Raw genomic sequence first — 22139 nt, 5'->3', positions numbered from 1 at the left:
CTGCCACATATGTTTGCTATGTTCCCAATTACGGTGCGTAACGTGCTTCACTGTTACAAGGCTAATTCGCTAAAAAAAAATCACAAGACGCAACGATATTACATTATGGACCGGTTTTAACATAATTACTTGTCGTAGCCATGCAAAGAAAGTGAGATAGAGAGAGAGAGATGAGAGAGTAAGAGGGGGATGTCTGTGTTCCCAGCAAAATAAACTAATGAGCATTTAACTATAAACATTTGCTGGTGAAGCTAATTACTGTTGACGAGGGCGAGCCTCAGCGTGTTTAGAAGACCTCTGAAGAGACACATCTTCTCTGGTATTTGCATCGTAACCAGCAGATGTGTACTGTGTGTGTGAGACACAGAGATAGTCAGAGAGGCTTGACCTTGCACCCTGACTCACTGTCTGGACATTTTGATTGGCTCGATGGGTGGATGGGCTATTGGCAGGCTGGCAGGATGAATGAATGGATGACCAGCTGACTGGCTGACTATTTGGCTGGCTGGATGGATAGACTAGTGGACGACTGTTTAGATTGATGGATGGATGGATGCCTGTCTGTCTGAGAGAGTTAGAGTAGAGGACGGATGTGCTTCGAGTGTCGTCCTTATCATCTTCAACTGTCTTGATCTTTGGTGCTGCCATTTAGTTCCAGTCTGTGTCTTTTTTCTGTCACTCAGTGTGTTTTTTTTTTACAGCCTAGAAAATATCCCTATAAAACCTTCCCCTGCCTCTCTTACAATCTCTCTCTCTCTTACATTTACATTTAGTCATTTAGCAGACACTCTTATCCAGAGAGACTTACAGTAAGTACAGGGACATTCCCCCGAGGTAAGTAGGGTGAAGTGCCTTGCCCAAGGACACAACGTCATTGGCCTGGCTGGGAATCGAACCGGCAACCTTCCGATTACTAGCCCGATTCTCTAACCGCTCAGCCACCTGACTCAGCCACCTGACTCAGCCACCTCTTACTCCCTCTCTCTATCCCTCTCTCAGTCTCTCTCTCTTACTCAGTCTCTCTCAATCTCGGTGCATGTACAGTGCTTCCTATAGGTCTGCCTGATTTGATTGAACCTTTTCATCTCCTGTTGTCTTTATTTCAGGATGACTACTTCAAGAGCTGGGGTCCTGCCAAGCCTCTCGACCAAGGTATGTCCTGTGTGTGTGTGTGTGTGTGTGTGTGTGTGTGTGTAGGTCGGTCTCTGCACACATCTTCCAGTGTGTGTGTGTGCAGACTCACATGATATCTAATACTTCAAATCCAATATGTCCTTTGAGAATATTGCCAGACACTAACATGCTACGGAGTTATGGATCTCTCTGATTGTTGCTAAAGGGAACACTCTTAGGAAGTGTGTGTGTATGTGCGTAATTCTCCACCACACATTAAACCCTACTTGTTTAAGTTTCATTAATGATCCTCTTACCGCCATTCCTTTAGTTCCATCCATCCTGCTCCTATCTCCCTCCCCTTTCTCTATATCCATCTCTCTCTTTCTCTCCTTTTTCTCCCTCTTCCTTACTCTCTGTTTCCCTCTCTCTCTCTGTGTCTCTCTTTCGCTCTCCGCTCTCTGATCCATGAGATAGAATAGCCCAATCACATTGTGGAATCTTAATTTCACTCTATTGATCACTGGCTGCGCTGCAGGGCCAACGGATCAATATCATGAGAGAGAGGGTGAGACGAGGTAGGGATGAAGGGGAGGGAGGAAGGGGGTCTGGGAGGGAGGGAGAGGGTGGGAGGGAGGGAGGGAGATGTGTGAATGGTGGGGAGAGATGCAGAAATGAGAAAAGAGAGGGAATGTTGTGGGAAGAGAGAGAGGGAGTCCTGAGGGATGGAGAGTGAGGGAGAGATGTGTAGAGTGGGTGGATGGATGCAGGGGTGGTAGCAGGGTGACTGGAGAGGGAAGGCGGGGGAATGTGTTTAGGGGAACGGTAGAAGCAGGGAGACCGAGAGAGAGTCCGATTTGATAGAACAATTTGGGAATAGAGTGAAAGGAGAGATGAGAGACAAATGAGAAAGGGAAAATGATGCAAGAGGTTGAGTATGAGGTGCAGGTATGGAGGGAGCAATTTATGTCAACAAGAAGAGAGAGAGAAGATGGGATTGAGAGCAGACGAGTTAGAAAGAGTACAAGGGAGATAGAGGGATGGAATGAAGATGCAGTGTGATGAGAGTACAGTGAAGAGGGGAGAAAGAGAGAGAAGAGAGAGAGAGAGAGAGAGAGAGAGAGAGAGAGATACTGGTACCTGTTTTATCTTGTACATTCCACACATGCAAACCCTTATACTCTGTTACTGTGAGATACAGTTGCTACGTCTTTACATTTTTATAATCAGCCTGACTCTCCTGGGTACTGTAGTCCTGTTGGTACTGCTATGTGTGTGTGTGTACTGTATATGTATGTGCATGACTGTGTGCATATAAGTGTAAGTACATGTTTGTGTCCGTGTTTATGCATGTATATGTGCATTTCTGTGTGTCTGTGTGCATGATAGTGTCCCTTGTCTCTGACCTGAAGCTTAATATAAACCAGAAGGAGGAGGACACCCATAATGATCTCCACAGTACATAAAGAGAGGCTAATGAGACAAGGCATGATTAGTCCAGGGTCAACACTCCCCCTATTAGGTCACAACTGGGGTGTGTGTGTGTAAGTATGAGAGTGTGTGTGTGTGTGTGTATTTGTATTACATTCAGCTTTAGAAGGATATTCACATTTGATAAACAGCTGCTGTACTCCCACTCCATCTCTCCCTTTCTCTCTCTCTGTCTTTGTACTGAATTTACTGTGCAATTACAATTGTTATGCCAATTGTATCAGTCTATTTAATGTGTGTCCTTTATAAACTACACTCTCTAATGCCTGTGTGTGTGTGTTTGATTGTTAGTGGCTCCGCTTTACATAAGTTAATTTGTAATCCCTAAGGTAACAATACAAATTAATTCTACCAATTAGGTGTCTTAGGCCCATTTCAACTTCATCCACACCTTACTGAACTTCCCTCTACACATAAACGCTGAAAACGTGAACATACTTCCAAAGCTGAATGCTACACCCACACACATGCGCATGCACACACACACATACACAGGTATATGTGTCTCTTATGTGTGTATGGCTGGCATGGTTGACGTTTGTTGACACACAGAGAAGCTGTATTCCATCCCAACCTAAAGGTAGACAGTTTGCTCACTTTCTTTTCTCAAGGTCCGGTTCCACTTTTCAAAGTTATTGTCATTTACATTTACATTTAGTCATTTAGCAGACGCTCTTATCCAGAGCGACTTACAGTAAGTACAGGGACATTCCCCCGAGGCAAGTAGGGTGAAGTGCCTTGCCCAAGGACACAACGTCAGTTGGCATGACCGGGAATCGAACTGGCAACCTTCGGATTACCAGCCCGATTCCCTCACCGGCCAGCCACCTGACTCCCCTGCCATGCCAGTCGAGAAGCTTTTGAGTTGCTGCTGAAATAAGACTGAAAGCCAGAGATAGAAGGGCCATAGAGGGAGAGAGAAGAGAGAGGGAGAGATGGGAGAGAATGGGGAGAGTAATAGAATGTGAAAAGGCAATGAGGTTCACTTGAGCTCTTGCTGGCTATAATTGGCTAATTAGCCTGTGATCAGGATTCAACATAGTGTGTGTGTGTTAGCTGTAGGCATGTAATTGAGGCTGGATCGGTTAAGAACTATTGTGTGCAATAGAGGGGAGAGTTTAGAGATGGCAAGAAGATGCCCATACACACGCATAGTTTAACAAAGTGAGTCCCAATTATTTCTTCCCCAATTCCTCTGGGCAGGACTCAGGAATATGAGGTCGATTTTTTCAATAGAGTTCCAGTTTCAGCTCATCTTGCCAATCTCAGTATGACTGACCAATCAATGACTATCTCTGGGGACCAATCGCGGCCAAGGAAGTGGATGGGAGGCCAATCAAGATGCTGATTAACGACTAGGAGCCAGTTAGAGGGGTTGGGCGGCCTATTTCCTGCATTGTCTGCCAGACAATAAAATCTGCTGTCTCACAGGCGATCAATTGATTGTTTGGATATTGCTTGGTGAGAGATTTAATCTTGGTAGCACATAAATAGCATTTCTGATCAGTGTTAGTGCAGTCAGGTCTAGCAGTAGATTTTGTAGTCTGTTAAGAACTGTAAAATATTGAGTTTAGAGTCTTTTAAAGTAATGGTCCATGTAATCCGGTAAAGCATCTAAAAATTATCTTGTGAGAAAATCTAATAATGTAGATCAACAGACCTAGGTTAAATAGTATTAAAAAAATACCCATCTTGGATCTTGCTCTGGTCTGATTATAGCTTCAGGTGGGTGGGTTTGGATGATCAGGGTTCCTGCTCAGTGGTTTCATTCAGCCAGGCCAACTAAATCAATCCATATCTCCGCCTCCCTTTTGTCCTGCTCCTTGTCAAGCATCCCGGTATGTCTCATCTGTCTGAACAGAGCCCCAGAGGGGAAGGGTTCTCCAGCTCTCATGTGTTTCATGTCGTCTACATCACCATGTCAACACACATATCCAGGTAGAGACCGAGTCCAGGTCCCTCTGTTTCCACAACCCCATGAGCCTCAACCCACAGTCTTTGTTCTGTTCAGTTCTGTCCTGTCCTGTTCTGGGAATCTAGGCCAGCTGTCACACTAACGGGGAAGGTCTTGTTTTTACACTTGCATGTGCATGTTTTGTCATTGTTGTGTTTGTTTTTTGTGGACTGATTTAATTAGTTACCCCATCGCTAGTCCCCTCCCCCCTTTGCGTCTTTTGTTGTTTACTCAGAACGCTGTCTCAGCAAGGAAACAAACATTTATTTTCAATATCGACAATGCTGCCAGTTTGGCAAAGCGACACGTCTTTGTTGCAATATTTACATGTTGGATAGTTTTTTTTTCTATCACCCACCTTACCCACCCTCCTCACCCACCCTCCTCACCCACCCTCCTCACCCTCCCTCCTCACCCACCCTCCTCACCCACCCTCCTCACCCACCCTCCTCACCCTCCCTCCCCACCCACCTTCCCCTCTCTCTCGCTCTCACTTCTCCATCAGCCTTTTTACACTCTTTTTTAGGCCTAACTCTCTTCCCTTTATTGCCATTTGGTTGATTTCTTTAGATTTCCTCAGATAAAAGTTCAATTATGAAAACCCACCTGGGAGAAATGGATAGATTGATAATATAATATTCTTTTGTCAGCATCCCACACACACAGATAGTGACACACAGACAAATGCACACCAGAGGAGCATTAAAGCGAGGGCAATTTTACTGATCAACTTTGCGTGGGATAAAGATATTTTAATGAACTGAATTTGGTTGTTATTTCATGCCTGCATTCCCTCATGCCCATAATGTTTTACCCACCCTCCACGGGCCCCTTAGACCCATTTGCTATGAGAGGAAACTCGCCGGCCGGCCAATCCTTTTCTCCTTCCCCCATCCTGAGCAGTCATCCCTAGTCTTCAGCTGCACCAGGGGTAATCATTACAAGAGTACTCCCACATATAGAACTGTGTTTTATTAACACATCTCGCCATCTCAGTGAATAAGGAGGACATGATTGGAAGCTTTTACAACTGTTGACCAGAGCCAGTATGTAGCGATGCAGTACTCGTGGAGCACTGTATATGTATGGCTATGAATAAAACATGCTGGATATGTAAGTGCAAGTACCCTTAAGGTTAGTTGCCCACATACACACACACACATTATCAGACACTCATACACACATCTTCCGATATCAACACCGGCTCATATCTGTTGGCGTAGAGGGCCTGTTGAGGCAGCAGACAGGAAATGGCGATGCAAAGTGATGGATGGTTGTTTCTTTATCGAGCGCTAGAGAGGATGATGGGAATCTCTGAGGCTTGTGTGGAACGGGCACCTGGGTACCTCAGCCCCCTGAAGAGAGAGAAGACTGCGTGACAGTCTGTGGGTTTGCGCAGCTGGCTTCTGATTGGTCCTTTTTTTTAAATCTCCTTTTCAAATCTGGCCAAGAGACGTGTTGTTGTGTTCAAGGTGGTCTGTTTTCCTGGGATTCGTATCGTGTTCTTGGTGCTTTCCTTGGCTCTGGGTTGTGACGCTCGCTGGACAGGTGGAAGCAGGTACTCACAGCTGATGCGTATCCTGCCACAGCAGATCAGGCTTCCTCAGTCAAGTGAAGAACAAGTGTGGGTGTGTGCGTCCATGCATGTGCACTGCCCTAACCAACCTACTGTACAATAATGAACAGTCCGAGTACTACCTCAAAATCCTGTCCTGTGGATGGTTATACTGTACTGTACTATAACTATACTCTTAAGGTCCGGTCCTGGCCCCTTACACTTACGTGAGTTCCAGACTACTAGATGAGAACAATACTAAAATGTAGGCCAACATCCCCCCCCCTTCCCCACACACAAACACACACAGGAAGGCATCTGGCACCATGTTAAGGCTGGCTGGTTCGTTGCTGCCTTGAGCCGCTTATGGCTCTGGTTCTGTGCTGGTACGGTTCTGTAGTTCCGAGCTGGGTTCCCAGAGAAGGAGACCAAGCCAGGGCCGACAGCAGGACTGCCTCTGAGCCCAGGAGCTTCGCCATAGCTCCCGGAACACTGCTGGGCCTGGGTGTGTGTGTGTGTGTGTGTGTGTGTGTGCGCACGCTCAAGATGACAAACACAAAGATACAATGAAACACCAGCTTGCATAATAGAAAGTGATGAACAAGGCAAGAAAATGAAGATGTTATTGGTTTCACTTTTATTATGTCGGAGGCCCAGAAACAGATGTCCACTGATTTACCTCACTTTGTCTCTGTCGCACAGGGTCTCCCTGCACCCTTCCCAAGGGCTGTCAGGGGTGTTGACTTCCAGAAATCCTGTTATTGTGTGTGTGTGTGTGTGTGTGAGAGTGTGTGTGATTACGCTGTCAATGGAAGACTGATGAGGAGATGACATCAGCGTGATTCCACCAGCTGCACTGCCTTTTCAAAGGTGCTGCAGAGGGAGCTGTGTGTTTTGTTGTGCTGTATGTGTGCGTGTGGGTGAGTGGGTGGGTGTTTGTGTACTGTCTGTGTGTGTGTGTGTATGCCTGTGTGTGTGTCTGTGCATCTGTGGCCGTGTGTGTGTCATGGCAGGAATCCCATCGGTGGTTTTAAAATCTGCTCAATCCCAGGCACCAGTTCCCAGCTCTCAGAGTTGGAAGGTAGTGCTGAACGCACTGATACCTAGCATGGTTTAACAAACGCTGCATGACATGTTTTTAACTGTATCCAGGAGATCAAGCTGTGTGTGTGTGTTTCTTGACAGTGTCGTCCCATCTCATTGCGTTTCCATAGTAATGGCTCATTGCCCCATCACTTTGTTTAGCCATTAGCCCTGGTTACCCCCGGCGACCACGGCTGGTTAGACCCTTTGGCTTCAGCATCTGATGTTTAATGACGTATACTGTGGGTATGTGTGTGCCATTGTGTTTTTATGTGAGCTACAACCTTTGTGTGTGTGACAATGAGTTCCAGCATATGTTTGCGAGGTTGCACACACTACATAGCCCTGATGGATGAAACAGACGTGGCTTCCACCACTTTGCCAAATTACCCAGAAAACATAATTCTACCACAAGGATGGAACCCGTGGAGTGAGGGAGGCAGAAGAAAAGGAGGAGAGAGAGGAGAGGTAGAGGGGGTAAATAGGGAGAGGGGTTTGTAATGTTTGAAAAACAGTTTGTCGGTGTGTGTGTGTGCGTATGTGTGCATATGTGAGCTGGGCCTGATAAGCTGACAGCTAGCTCAGAGGGGGGCTGTCTACTGCTGTCTCCCCCCTTAGCTACAGTGACAGAACATCACTTGTTGCCCTGTGGAAAAGGCGGTGTTCAGACTCTGGGACAGAGAGAAAACCCTAAAGGCTGACTTTATGACTTCAAAAGCAGATCTTAAAGGTCTTAGCAGCTTGTGATACTGCAGCCTGTTCTCAGGTCAGATCCTAAATCTTCCAGACTGGCAGATAAAGGAGAAAAATTGCTACTAAGGGACCCCAGGTCAGATCCTGAATGTCACTCAGTGAATTCTGGGCTACCATTATATATCCATACATATTGGTTTGTTGGTTACCTGGTTTTAAAGTGTGTGTGTGTGTGTCTACCTACAGTGTATATGTATATCATATTCCGAGCTAGCTCGGAGTGCTAATTGTGAAGACAGTTGTGTGTCTTTGTGACAGATTGATATTGTGCTCTTACAATATTCATTAATCTTTTCTCATCAGCACACAGACACACCCATACACACATATACCCACACATGCCCGAGATCTGACTGACTGCAGAAATATGCAATTTCAAAGGCTGCCTTGTAGCCATTAAAATGTCAACCATGTCCTGACATTTACTTGAACGTTTCCCATTTACAGGATGGAGAAAAACATCCACCCACTCTCAAGCACGGGCGTGCACTTGCAAACCTGCAAATGCACACACAGCCAAACACCCCATCATTATTGCATACACAAGGTAGCGACACACACATATAACTGCAACCTTCTCTGCATTCAGTCAGCTGTCGAGCTCTTACCAGCCGCCATCTCCTTGACCGCCAAATCCGAAGGTCCTGATTGGATCAGAGTGTCTGGCTAATGATAAAACGCTCCATTTCCTCCAAGCCTGCTCTGCCCTGTCCCTGAGTCAAATGCCCATTGATTTATTTGTCCCTGACTCCTTTCTTTTCTTCTTCCTACTTATTTTCTTTCCTGTTCCATTTCTTATAGCTCGTTGAGACATCCGGAAACATCCTCCAAGCTTAAGTACAAATAAAGAGAGAGAGAGAAAAAAGGGAAAGAGAGAAAGGAGAGTCCTTATCTGAAGCCAAACGTTGGAATCAGTATTCTGAAGACGAATGGGGCTGTAATTTTGTCCCGGGCCTGTGTATATGGGCATGTCTCTCAGATTTGTGGATGTGTGATTTGTAATGCATTATCTGCTGAAGGGAATCAAAGGCAGTATTACAAATGGAGTCAGATGGCTGAGCGGTTAGGGAAGTGGGCTAGTAATCAGAAGGTTGCCAGTTCGATTCCCGGCCATGCCAGATGACGTTGTGTCCTTTGGCAAGGCACTTCACCCTACTTGCCTCGGGGAGAATGTCCCTGTACTTACTGTAAGTCGCTCTGGATAAGAGCATCTGCTAAATGACTAAAATGTAAAATGTAAAAGGCAGCCCTCCTTATCTCCCGCAGTCCGGCCGGCGATACAGCCTCCAACTGGCATGGGTGTTGTGCACACATGCACACACACACACTCACACATACAGTACAGAGAATGACATACTCTTCTGTGACACACATGCACACACACACACACTCACTCACTCATACAGTACAGAGAATGACATACTCTTCTCTGACACACACACACACACACACACACACTCACACATACAGTACAGAGAATGACATACTCTTCTCTGACACACATACACACACACACACCCACACACACAGAATGACACACACGTACTGTAAGGGCTGTTACACATAGAGGAGATATCCAAACACATACTCAAACATTCACGCACACAAAGGAGCTAGGACACACAGGAGGATACAAACGCACATGCACACACACACTTTGACTCACACACACACATTATATACAGACCTACTGGATTGGTAAGACTGTACAGTAATCTTTCCCAAAACATGCGTAGGCACACAAAGATACACCATGAAAAGATTTCTAAAATACCTACATTCACTAAATAAAGCCCTCTCTTCTATTCTCACTGGACTACTTAAACGCCAGTGGTCTATAGTGTGGCTGTGCCCCATCCTTCCATCCTACCTCTCCTCCACCACTCCACCCCTGCATCCCTCTGTCTGGCTCACACAGACGGGTTCTAGGTTGGAGTATGAGAGGGATGACTGGATGAGTCAGCAGGCTGTGTTCAGTCAGCAGGGGTTAGTTGAAACAACTCAGGGGGGATCAGCAGAGAGCAGAGGAGAGAGGTGGAGAGGAAAGAGGTGGAGAGGAGAGAGGTGAAGAGTAAAATCGGTCTTTGAACGGATATCTCACAGTGTTAGAGCTGCTGTCCTATTACAATTACGTACTGTAGTGTGTGTGTGTGTGTGTGTTTGTCTGCCCTTGGCAGCACAAGCAAACCCAATTAATGTAAAAGTTTGGCAGAAGTTTCTTCAAGTGCGCGTGTGTGCACGTGTGTGCATGCATGTGATAGCCTCTCAGGCTCGATCACTGTGCAGACTGAATAATTGGTTGCTAATGTCACCAGTATGGATTGAGAGACAGGATCCCTGATGCACCCTATATGGACCTATGGAGGGTTGACAGATTGGAATGGGTTGCTAGATTTAACAGGGCTTTGTACAACATCATAGCTCAGGTGTCTTCGGAGAGTTGCTTATTGTCTATCTGACATGGTGCCTTCAGTGGAGTTCAATAATCACACAACCAACCACTTAGAAACACATACTCTGCTTTAAATCTTCTTCTACGCTCTGTTTTCTTATCAGTCCCCTCCCTCCCTCCCTCCCTCCCTCCCTCCCTCCCTCCCTCCCTCTCTCTCTCTCTCTCTCTCTCTCTCTCTCTCTCTCTCTCTCTCTCTCTCTCTCTCCCTCCCTCTCCCTCCTATCCAACACACAGACACACAGAGGCAACGGTATAACCCAATCTATGATGCCTGGTCTGAGCTTGGATAGAGAAAAAGAAAGATACTGATGGAAGCAGGCGTAGGTTAAAATGTGGCGAACGACTGGGTGTGATAGCTGGCCACTGCTGCCACGTCGGCAGCGGAACGGGCCGCGCCCCAGAACAAATATCTCATTTCATTTGAATGTGCGGCGGCTTGTGACGCGCTCTCCAGGCGCTCCTGATGTGGCGTTTACTGCCCCGCTTTTAATGAGTTGCCGGGCCACATCATAACAAAACACTGTGGATCCGCTCCCACTGACCCCCGCCTCGGCGCTTATCTGGACGCTTCAAGAAGGACGAGCACTGGTGGCCATGTATCATGCACACACACACACACACACACACAAATGGACCACAGGCATACACGTTTTGGAATAGACACACGGTAGAGGCGTAAAGACAACGCAAGGAGACGCACTTCTACACTGGCAGGCACACCCTAATCAGCTATGTGCAGCCTGCAGGCACACACACACTCACAAACACACCAAGGGCATTATCCCTTTACATTCATGCTTACTCACGCTTTCCGATCGTGTTTAATCACCATAATTCCCTATTAAACAGAGAGGGATGAGGACGGGGGTGTAGGGATGGAAGGAGAGTAGTTAGAGCCAGGGAGAGGGCAGGAGGGAGGGAGGGAGGGAGAGAGCACAGCTTCTGCCAGTATTGATCTCTACAGCGCAGTACTATCAATTTGCAAAGGGAGAACACAACAGCAAGTGCCGCCTCAAACCAAAATGAAGCTGCAGATCGATGTTTTTTACAAGTCTGTGCTGCTCTTACTGTTAGAGGTGAGTCCATCCAAGACTGTAGATCAAATGAGGGTAGATAACATCACTGTGGTCTACCAGGGGATGTGTAGATCGGGATTGGTGGAGAGATCAGCTATATTTTCCCTCAGATAGATTCTCCCTCTGTCCGGCCCGACCTATCGTAAGACAGGAAATGCGAGAAGACAAGACGAATGAAATAATGCTAACTAATTCATTTTTCACCCAGGTTGTCGACGAGTCAGGGCCTGACGCCATGTTCTCTAAGTGACAGGCGCGGTTACAGTGACAGGAAAGAGAGGGAGAGAGAGGCAGGAAAAGCAGAAGGAAGTTGCGTGAGGAGACGTAAATTAAGAAAGGACAAACCTGAGGTGAAGAAAAACGACTTAAGGAAACGATAACTTCCAGAAAAGAAAGACATTCAGTAATGAGAAAAAAGAAAGAGGGGCCGGCGGAAGAAGGGAAAATGATGGGGTGGGTTAGGAAGCAGAATAGAAAGGACAGAATGGACTAGAAGAGTGCATTAAAAAAGACTGGGCTGTGAACCCCAAGCCACCCTCTACTCTTTCTCCTCTTCTCTCCATCAGTTCCCTACCTCTCATCCATCGCTCATAAATCTTAGGTGGTTTAGGTCAATCCTTCAGGGAATGGAAAGAATAAAGAAAAACAGAGTTCTGTCATCTCGTAAAAAGCTGCCGACCTAATAAATAAAGGAGCAGGATGAATTAGGAGATTAAATCATCAGAGGTCGTTAATGCCAGCACCTAACTGCGCCAGAAAAAAAAAAAAAAAACTAGTTTTCTGTTTGTCCGCTCCGCTCCTACTTATCCCCGAGGCACTGGAACTGCCTCACTGCTCCCAGCCTGGGTTTGAATGATTGGTGTGTGTGTGTGTGTGTGTGTGTGTGTGTGTGTGTGTGTGTGTGTGTGAGAGAGAGACAGAGACAGTGACACAGAGAGAGCATGTGCGTGTGTGCACGCTTAAGTGTGATGGATTTGTCCATTTTTGTTTGTATGAATAGATGGAATAATGTGTTTGTGTACTGCCACATTTATTCCTTTTAAGGAATTGGACTACTCAGTTTGCGTAATGCCTTTTTTGGCTTTGGTGCAAATATATACTTTCTGAGAATTGGAAGATGGATGTTCCTGGCTTTGACTGTGTGGCTATTTGCATATGTTGCATGTCACATTTGTTGTGGTTTGTTTGCATCCTGTTTGCATTTCAAGTAGCAACACCATGTTGTAGATATGACATTGCCTCTCTCAAAAAGAATTGCCTCTTGTTCTGATGGTTCTTTTTGTTCCACAGAACCCGAGGCAAGGCCCACTAAACATGGCGAACCAGGACCCAAAGCCCACTCTGGACAGGTCAAGAGAAAAGCAGAGGATGGTGAGTTTCACCAGCGAGGTCATGCTCTGTCTTCCTCACAGTGTCACCAGATCTCTGGAAAAAGTTGGGTCTTCTCAAATTTGGAAGACCAGGAAGAAATAAACTGCTTTGTCAGTCAAAAAATAATATTATTGATTGTTTTGTCAGTGAAACCAGTTAATGAAAACTCCCATGACAAGGATAAAGGAGATACATGTATGTATGTAGTAACCTTGTGACTTGTTGGTAAGGAGCAGCGTTTTCTTGCTGTGAATAACGAATACTGGCCATCCCTTTAATACAGTGGGGAGATATGTGTTTGTGAGTCTGTGAGGACAATAAACATCCCCAGTTCCTGTCATCTGTGGCTGGTAAAGCATGGCTAATTCCTGTAGGAGGATCAAAGCAGCCCCTCAGTAATACAGATACGGACAGTTAGTGCAGGCTAACATGAAAGCTGTTACACACCCTGTTACTGCATGCTAACATGATTGCTATTATGTGGCTGTTAAGTGCAGGTTTACGTGTGTGCAGTATTAGTTTGTGTTAGCTGGATGCTAAGTTCATGTGGATGCTAACAAGAAACGTCACACGTGAGGTTAAAATGTGTGCAGCTAGATAGTGTGTTAGCAGGCAGCTAACCAAAACAGGGGCTAATGTGGCAGTTTGGGGCATGCTAGTGTGGAGGCAGTAACATGGTATGTTAAAGACCAGTGGTGTGCCACAGTTAGCATGTAATTGCAAAGGCTTCCACAGTTGTGATAGTCGTGTGTGGTTTTGTAGTTTAGCGTGGGCTAACACGACACTAGCGGGCTAAGCAAACTGATGTAGGTGTTGTGCGCTTAAAATCCCATCAGTGGTGGGGTTTGCTCAAACGTAGTATGAATTACAAACATTTTCTTTTTCAAGAACACCCTGATACATGTAGCTCAACTAACCTGAAGAGCATGCCCCCTGTCTCCTCTCTGGTGCTACAGAATGGGAGAAAAAGCCTTACAGAGGAATTAGTGTTTTGTTTTTTTCTTGTAGATTTCTCCATTCTTAAAATGGGGACATTCTCTAGCTAATCTGTCTGTGTCTGTCAGTTTCTCCTTGTCTGTCCCGATATGGCCTGGTCTGCTTTATGAATTGGCATTCTACAGGTATTCCTGCTGAAAGAGGAGGCTTCAAAAACAGTGTGCAAATGGGTTCTTCCCGCAAGCAGCCAGAATGGCCAGCGACGTGTAGTAAATATATTTAAAAAAATAGGCCAGGTACACACACACTCACAAACGCACCTTTATGCACACAACCTCACACAAATTCACATACCAACACACACACATACACACTGCCCTTCTCTGTGTCCCTGGCTAACACCCACATGCAGTACACTCACACGATCATTCAATGACAGCATAAAATAAATTCATATCTTGATGTAGTCAAACAGGCTGGAAGGCCGAGTGAATCAACGTCAAATTGAAAGAACAGTAGATGATATCTTGTCTGCCTGACAGGTTTGCAGATGAAGACATACACAGGTGGACATGGATGAATAGATTTGTAAAACAAGTAAAACAGACAGACAAGCTAATGGGTCATTTTGAGCTTCAGTGATTGCGAGTCATACAAGCCTTCTCAAAGGCCATGTCCACATATTAGTTTCTCTTGAAAACAGTCAGAAAGACAGACTGGTAGGAAAAAACGACTGTTCTTTGTAAGTTTGAGAGTGTTTTAGTCAGAGAGATAGGAGGAAGAGTTTGTTTGAATTGGTAGGGGCCTCCTGTTTTATCCGCCCAGTGCAGAAGCTTTGACTTTAATTGACGCTTATTCCAGATTATCCTTCACCTCTGGTCATCGGCTGGCTGCCCCCAGATGCACTCAATATTGTAAACTCAATATTAGTATACACATGAACCAGGACTGGAGAGAGAAACACTGAGTGGGTGGGCGAAACCATCAAAACGTTTTGAACACATTTTCAACCGTGTTGAACTGGTAATCCAATTCATATAAACTCTTCTCATCTCTCCTCTTCTCACAGAGAATCAGACTGTGTCCGATAACTGCACACATAGCGGGCAGACACATTGAGTCAGTGGATCAGAACATCTGGCCATTGCCCTCAGGCCAGCGTTGCCTCTGGAGTACAACCAAAAAGCCTAGAGCCAAAATGGCCTCCGGTGCTCTTAGTCACCGGGCTTCTATTTAATGAACACACGCCCTGGTGGAAACCTGATTACTCGTGGCTGCTCAGGTGATGCCGCGGACTCTCTGAGCCATGGGGGGCGTGTGTGTAACCCATTTCCCCCTCCGAACCCTGTCTGTCTGCACGCCCCCCCCTGTTCGTTAGGATACTGTCCCATGCAATGCCAGATGAATGTCTATAGAAGCTGTGGCTACTGGGCTGAAGGGGAGGAGCGACGAGAGACAGATAGACTTCAGTACATGCAGAGCAGGGTGTCACAGGTGGGGCACACACACTGACAAAAACAGGACAGACATGTTTGTGCCAATAATGCACAAACATGCTCATACACCCGACCAGTGCCAGATGAATTGTGTGTTGTAGTTTTTTTGCACGGTGAGTGAGAGAGGATGATAGCGTGTTGGCAGCATGACAGAAACTACACGGCCTCAGAACAATTATCCGTGACACTGAAGGTGAGGCCATAGCTGGAGCTGGCAAAGCAGACAGGCTGTCTGGGGTCTGTGTGTGTGTGTGGGTGTGAGTGTGTGTGTGTGTGTGTGTGTAATGCTGTCTGAAATAATGTGTTATTAGAGGATGACTCAGAGGTTTGAGATGTTAAGTGGGCACAACCTTGTGTGTGTTTGTGTGTATTCATGCCAGTGGCATTGAATTTTGTGAGGTGCCAGCGACAAAGTCCCTGTCCATCAGAATTAGGCCTGTGTGTGTGTGTGTGTGTGTGTGTGTGTGTATGTGTGTGTTTGTATGGCCCAGGGTCAGTTTGTTCTCAGAGGTAATTATCCAGAGCTGAAGGACAGTGGCTACAAGCTAACTCTGTAATAAGAACAAAGTCAACCTTCCCACTCCTTACACACAACCAAGCACATACACATGTTTGCACCTTGTCTTCTCGTTATTTCAGCAAAATACCTAAGACCACTGTTCATTAGTGAGTTGCTGACACACACCCTCATGCCCTCTGACCTCTCCTGCTCGAGCCTCTGGGTGACTGACGTCACCCAACAGGCTTGCTCTGTGTTGACCCCTTGAGTCACATGGGTTTCTGTAGCTTCTCTGATTGGTTATCCACCAAGTTGAAATGTATTGTATGCCCTTGGTCAAATAAATGTATTCTGGTACATCTGCAGTGGTCCAGTCCTTGGCTATAATTGGTTGGTTGGGGCAGAGTGTAAGTTACACGCACACACTCCCAGACACACTCCCAGTTCCTTCACACACACAAACACACATATATCCAGATCTTCCATTCTCTTGTCCTCCTCTAAGTACTCCACTGGTCTGAGCGCCCGCTGCCTCACGTCATTTGCACCTACTTCCCGATCCTCGCGCCGCGCCGCTGTGATCAGTCAGCCGGCGACCTTGGGGTTCCCGTTAGACGGCCATGCGGTGATTGCAGATTTCGGGAGGCAGAGGAGAAGACTGATAGAACGTAATGAAATGGCCTGTTGCTCTAACCGAGCCAATAACCTGCTCTGTGGAAGGACTAGGTGTGTGGGTGGGTGTGTGTGTGTGTGTGTGTGAGGGGTTTGTTTATTTAGTGTGTTAGTGCTTGTAGTTGTGATAAAATTGTTTCATTTTGTGTATAATGGTGTTAATGTGTGTGTAGGTGAAAAGGAGTGTGTGAGCTTGTATCTGCGTATGTTGTATGATAGTATTAATGTCTGTGTGTGTGTATGTGTGTGTTTGCGTGCTGCATCATTACACTGTTGGCGTGTCTCCCTGGAGAGCTCAGAGAGAGATGCTCTCCGACATCTCTCCTCTCTAGATATGGAAGTGCTTCTCAGCAGCACGTTATGATGCTTATAAATGTCAGGCCCTATAGCTCTGCTGTGACAAATGATTACAAGGGGAATCAACTGGAGTGTGTGTTTGTGTGAGTGTGTGTGTGTGTGTGTGTGTGTGTGAGACTTGTGAATGGTGGTCCTTTTAACCTATCAGCAGTAAATGTAATGAAGGAACCACAAACTGTGTGCGTGGTAATGTGTGTGCGTGGCAATGTGTGTGTGTGTTTCCGTTCGTATGTGCCTCTGTTTATTTTCCAAGTGATGTAAGTGGGGCATCAATGCCAACACCCCCCATCTCTCCCAAACACACACACACACACACGCATTATTGTCTTACTGGCTTGGTAACAACACTGACATGCACACTTACACACACACACACAGAACATCAGTACAATTGTAAACCCCATCCCCCTAAATCATAAAACTTCTTAACTTAGAATCTGCATGCTAAAGGCCTTTTACTACAGCTTTCAAGTTCTTTAAAGATGTTCTCTGGGCAAAAGGTGCTGCTATTCATGCACTGCCTGTGTGTGTTTGTGTGTGTGTGTTTTTTGTGAGTGTGTGTGTGTGTGTGTGTGTGTGTGGACCCATGTAGCTTCCAAGCCAGTCTGACAGTGATGAATATTCGCAGTTGGAAAGGGATGGAAAACATCCATGGGGCTTTGGGTCTCACTCCCTCCCCTTTATTTCCCTCACCCACTTCCTCTCTCTCTCTCTCTCTCTCTCTCTCTCTCTCTCTCTCTCTCTCTCTCTCTCTCTCTCTCTCTCTCTCTCTCTCCCTCTCCCTCTCTCCCTCATCCTAGTACCAGAAGGATTCCATCCTGCATTCAGCTCTTTCACACTATTAAGCCACTAGGGTTTATTCTGTTACTTTTGGACTCTATAGCCCTTCCTGTTTATCTAGTCTGTTCTTCAATTACATACAGAATAATATTACTCCAAAATGTATTCAATATTTCATTTCTCGCCAGTTAATTCTGTTCGAATCGTCGACTCCCCCAGAGGCTCTCTCTGCTCTTTCATCCCTGTATCTCGTCTTCCTCCTCATCCCTCCCTTACCCCTCACTCCCCAAGGCCGTGCAGTCCAAACACGAGCTCCCCCTGAGGAGCTCTCACCAACCAAAGTGGAAAGGAGTTGTTTTTATGAATTGTATATAAAATCACACATCTATATCATTATTTTATTATTCAAGCCAAAGCGGTTTGCCAATGTTCTCCTCCCCCATTTTTTTCTCTTACTTTCTTTCTTTTTTTCTCACTTCCTACCTTTCTCAGTCTCTCACCCCCAATTGAGAAAGTAAAAATCACCTTTTTAATTAGCGCATCAAAGCCTCAAAGAAATGCTCGCTTTTCAAATTAAGAGTCTGCGGGGAGCTGTTCAAGCACTTGTTTTATTCTGTCTCTTCTTCAACAAAACAAACGACCAGAGGACAGAGACCTAGAGCTGTGACAAGGACAGCCCCTCCGCTAAGTCAGCGATCCCCCCTGTCCCATGATGCAATGCAGCTACAAATGAAAGCTACTCTCCTATTCTGGGCATCTGTATCAGTCCTCAGAACATCTCCTGGGTAGCTCAGGGAGAAGGCACACCATGTTGATACATTTTAATTAAGCCATTGCTCTAGACTAGGAACGACAGACTTCTTTTACTGTATTTCAACAAAAGAAATTATAGCCGGTTCCTATGCCCTCTGGATCCTGACGTAATGTGTGTGTGTGTGTGTTTAGTCTTCTTTTGTCCTAATCCCCCTTGCTTTATGTGCTAGGAAAAAAATCACTACTGTTATACTTACAGTATATAAGCTACACACACATTCTCTCACACACAAACACACCTCCGCCAGAGTCAGGGTCCATGGGGCCTAGTAACTGGGCTGATGCCGCCTGTGAAGCATTGGGGATTAGCGTCCTGCTGCCGGTAACCTTGACATGACTCAAGAACACAGGGAGGGACACACACATATACAGGCCTTTGCACAACCGCATACAGTTGAGTAGCAATTAATTTGAGGTCATCTTGTTCTAACAGACCAGTTGGCAGCCCGACCTGTCTGTCCTGGACTCCTCCCATCCCCATCCCCCAATCATTTTGCTGGTTTCTGGCCACAGTCCAGGTCTGAAATGATGTGAAATAACGTTTCATTTTCCTCTTCCCTCTCTCTCTCTTTTTCTCTCTCTCTTATTCTTTCTCTTTATGCCTCTTAGTCGTTCTCTTTTTCTCTTCTCCTCCTCTCTCGCTCTCCATTAGTCTCTCTCCCTTCTCACTCCATCAGCCCCCCCCCCCCCTCCCCACCATATTACGGGGAGTGAGGAACCCAAAGCAGTGAGTCCAGAATCTGGGAGGGAGAGGTCAGGTCGCTGCACTTTTAACCTCTCTTATAATGGAGTTTTAAAGCACTACTGTAATGTGTTTTCAGTGGGGAGCGCTGTAGTAACTGCTGTAGCCATTAAATACTAATGGGGCTGTTTTTAAAGCTTGAGTGATCCCAAGAGGAGAGGGGTTGCGAGGAGGGGTGGAGGGGGAGAGCAGAGGAAGAGGTGAGAAGGGGAGGGGAAAGGAGAGGGTGGGGAGAGGAGGTGAGAGGAGAGGGTGACTGGCGGAGGGGAGGGAGGGAGGGTGTGAGGAGAGAAGGCAGGAGGACGGGAGGGAGGATAAAGTAGTGGAGAAGAGGAGAGAGGAGGAGAATTAAGTTCTGCTTTAGAGAACATCATCCCTCAGAGATATCTGCATTATTAACCCCAATGTGAAATAATGAAATCAACTCTGACACTGCAAGGTGCATTGACTGTACTAATAACTCTTCTACACATTCACATACAGACACACAGACATACCATAACAATATAGATCTTCTTGTGTCAGAGTTTATGCAAGTTGATGTAATACTCTTATGTTTTCGAATGTGATAGAAATGAAATATGACAGATAAGCTACTCCAATTGTCTCTTGGAGTAGGATATCATTAAAAACACACACAAATATCGACCTACACACCTACACCCATACACAGAAACATACACACACCTGCCGACATACTTGTCTAAACACACACATACTCACCTACCGTACACACACACACACACACACACACACCTAAACCTACACACTCAAGGTAAACTTCACAGACAATTATAGAGTTGCTCCTCCTTCTGTAACAGCAGTGGGTTGCCGTGGGAGAACAGAGAAGCAAACCTCCATCTTTGCTCACTAGCCAGCACCTCTGCCTCCTCACGTCTCCATGGCTACCATGTGGGTAGGCTACAGTCCCAGAGGGTTTCGTGGAGGTGGATGGCTCAGGCCAATCAATACCTGAATCAATACATGAACCTCAAGTCATTACATTATCCATGTTCAAATGGTTCTGAGAACTGGATTGTAAGGGGGTCTGAAAACACCTATGTCACACCGGAGGCGAGTCTGTATGTGAATCATTACATGTTGGGGCAATGTATGTAGAAATGGTAGAACTCGAGATAAGTTTAAGACTTTCGAAAGACGACTAGAAATATGTACTATTAGTACAGACAGAAATAGTTAAAACAGTAAAGAAACCCTGTTTTTGTACAGCAGTGCATGTGTTTGTGTGTGGTATTTGATCTTAAAATGACAGATTGCCCATTCCTTTGTGAAATTTACTCAGTGAAGGCCTTATATAGCAAATAGTTTTCTGAGATTATGGACAAAACCCACAGATACACACACACAGACACACACTGGGAAGAAATAGGGTGTGATTAACAACTGTGGCATAAAATTTGCTCTCAGTTTTGCAGTCGATTTATAATCAGGATGTGCCAAGCTTTAATGATTACCTTGACCTTTGTGTTTATGGGTGCGTTAATGGTTGTGTGTATTTGTGGTCGTGTGAAGTTGTGTGTGTTTGTGTGTGGTGTGAATAAGAGCAAACAAAAAGTGCATTCTTATTTAAGGAATGAAAATGTAATGGGCTGCTGTACTCCACAGTCGGTGTGTCTACTACTCTACTTTAGTGGGTGTGTGTGTTCACCAGTGTGTGTGTGTGTGTGTGTTCACCAGTGTGTGTGTGTGTGTGTGTTCACCAGTGTGTGTGTTCACCAGTGTGTGTGTTCACCAGTGTGTGTGTGTGTGTATGTCCCACACAGCCCCTTACCTCTGATGTCTCACCAGAGTGTCAAGGTGACTGGGGTTAGCAATTAAGTTGTCTGTCAGATGAGTAGCGATGTTCTAGCTAAAAGAGGACAAACAAAAAAAAACACACTGGATACTGAGAGAGGCCTTGCACACTTCATATTGCCACTCTTACCCTCCTCCCAGTACTGGTGCCCTCTCTTAAGTGCCCATGTCAACTTGATGCCATCTGTGCCCAGACACTGCTACTGCACCCCAGGGAGTGACAATCAAGCTATCAACCTCACATGCAAACACTGGGGTTGGTGTGTTTGGGGATGCATGTGCTTGGTAAGTTGTGTGTATGTGTACTGAACACGTTGGTGTGTGTGTATAGGATGTGTGTGTACTGAACACGTTGGTGTGTGTGTATAGGATGTGTGTGTACTGAACACGTTGGTGTGTGTGTGTGTATAGGATGTGTGTGTACCGAACACGTTGGTGTGTGTGTGTGTATAGGATGTGTGTGTACCGAACACGTTGGTGTGTGTGTGTGTGAGGAGAGATGAGCTCAGGATGTGTGTGTACTGAACACGTTGGTGTGTGTGTGTGAGGAGAGACGAGCTCTGGCGCTGTGTCTGTGTCTCGACAGCTGTCGCTCGCACGTCAACCTGCGTTTTTGATAGCACACTGTGGGATACGTTTCAAACACACACACAGTCTCGTACCCCCCTCCTCTCCCTCTCTTTCCCTGACCCTGGCCCCCTAGCTCTCTCCTTCCCTCTCTCACCCTCTCTCACCTCCCTCCCTCTCTCTCCTCCCCCCCCCTTTCTGTCACTCGCCAGCTAAGCAGCACCCCATCCCACCTCTACAGTGCAGTTTGTAATGATTAGTCTCATGTCACAACTACTCTCTCTTCATCCGTTTATTTAGCATCTGTCTTTTATTTCGTTCATCTGATGACCTAGCTCCCACAGCTATTTCCTTTGACCCGTAGCGTCGCCACGGTAACAGCGAGCCTGACGGAGCCTGGTAAGTGAAGTTGTGGCGTCGGTCTGGCCGTGTGGCGTGCATCACGTGTCTGTGAACGAGAGAACAGGAGAAAAGAGAGAAAGCAAGAGAGAGTTGGTGTCGGGGTAAAACACTAAGATAAATGAGAAGGGGTTTGCTACAGTGAAAGGGGGAATGTGGTAGAATGGGAGGGAGAGTGACTGACAAACGGTGAATTGAAGAGTGAGAGAGGGAGT

At 46.1% G+C, this 22139-nt stretch overlaps 1 protein-coding gene across 1 annotated transcript in view; it reads left to right on the top strand.

The window, feature by feature from the left end:
• The window catches only part of spock1 (SPARC (osteonectin), cwcv and kazal like domains proteoglycan 1), a 92992-nt gene that overhangs the window by 45090 nt on the left and 25763 nt on the right, over nucleotides 1-22139 (top strand). Inside the window, exons 3-4 of the mRNA XM_062475912.1 lie at nucleotides 1107-1152; nucleotides 12768-12848. Coding sequence (XP_062331896.1) covers nucleotides 1107-1152; nucleotides 12768-12848 — 127 coding nt within the window. The remainder of the gene's footprint in view (nucleotides 1-1106; nucleotides 1153-12767; nucleotides 12849-22139) is intronic.

This window comes from Osmerus eperlanus, chromosome 13 (assembly GCF_963692335.1).
Source record: "Osmerus eperlanus chromosome 13, fOsmEpe2.1, whole genome shotgun sequence".
NCBI lineage: Eukaryota > Metazoa > Chordata > Actinopteri > Osmeriformes > Osmeridae > Osmerus > Osmerus eperlanus.
This window is presented reverse-complemented; position numbering and strand designations above follow the sequence as displayed.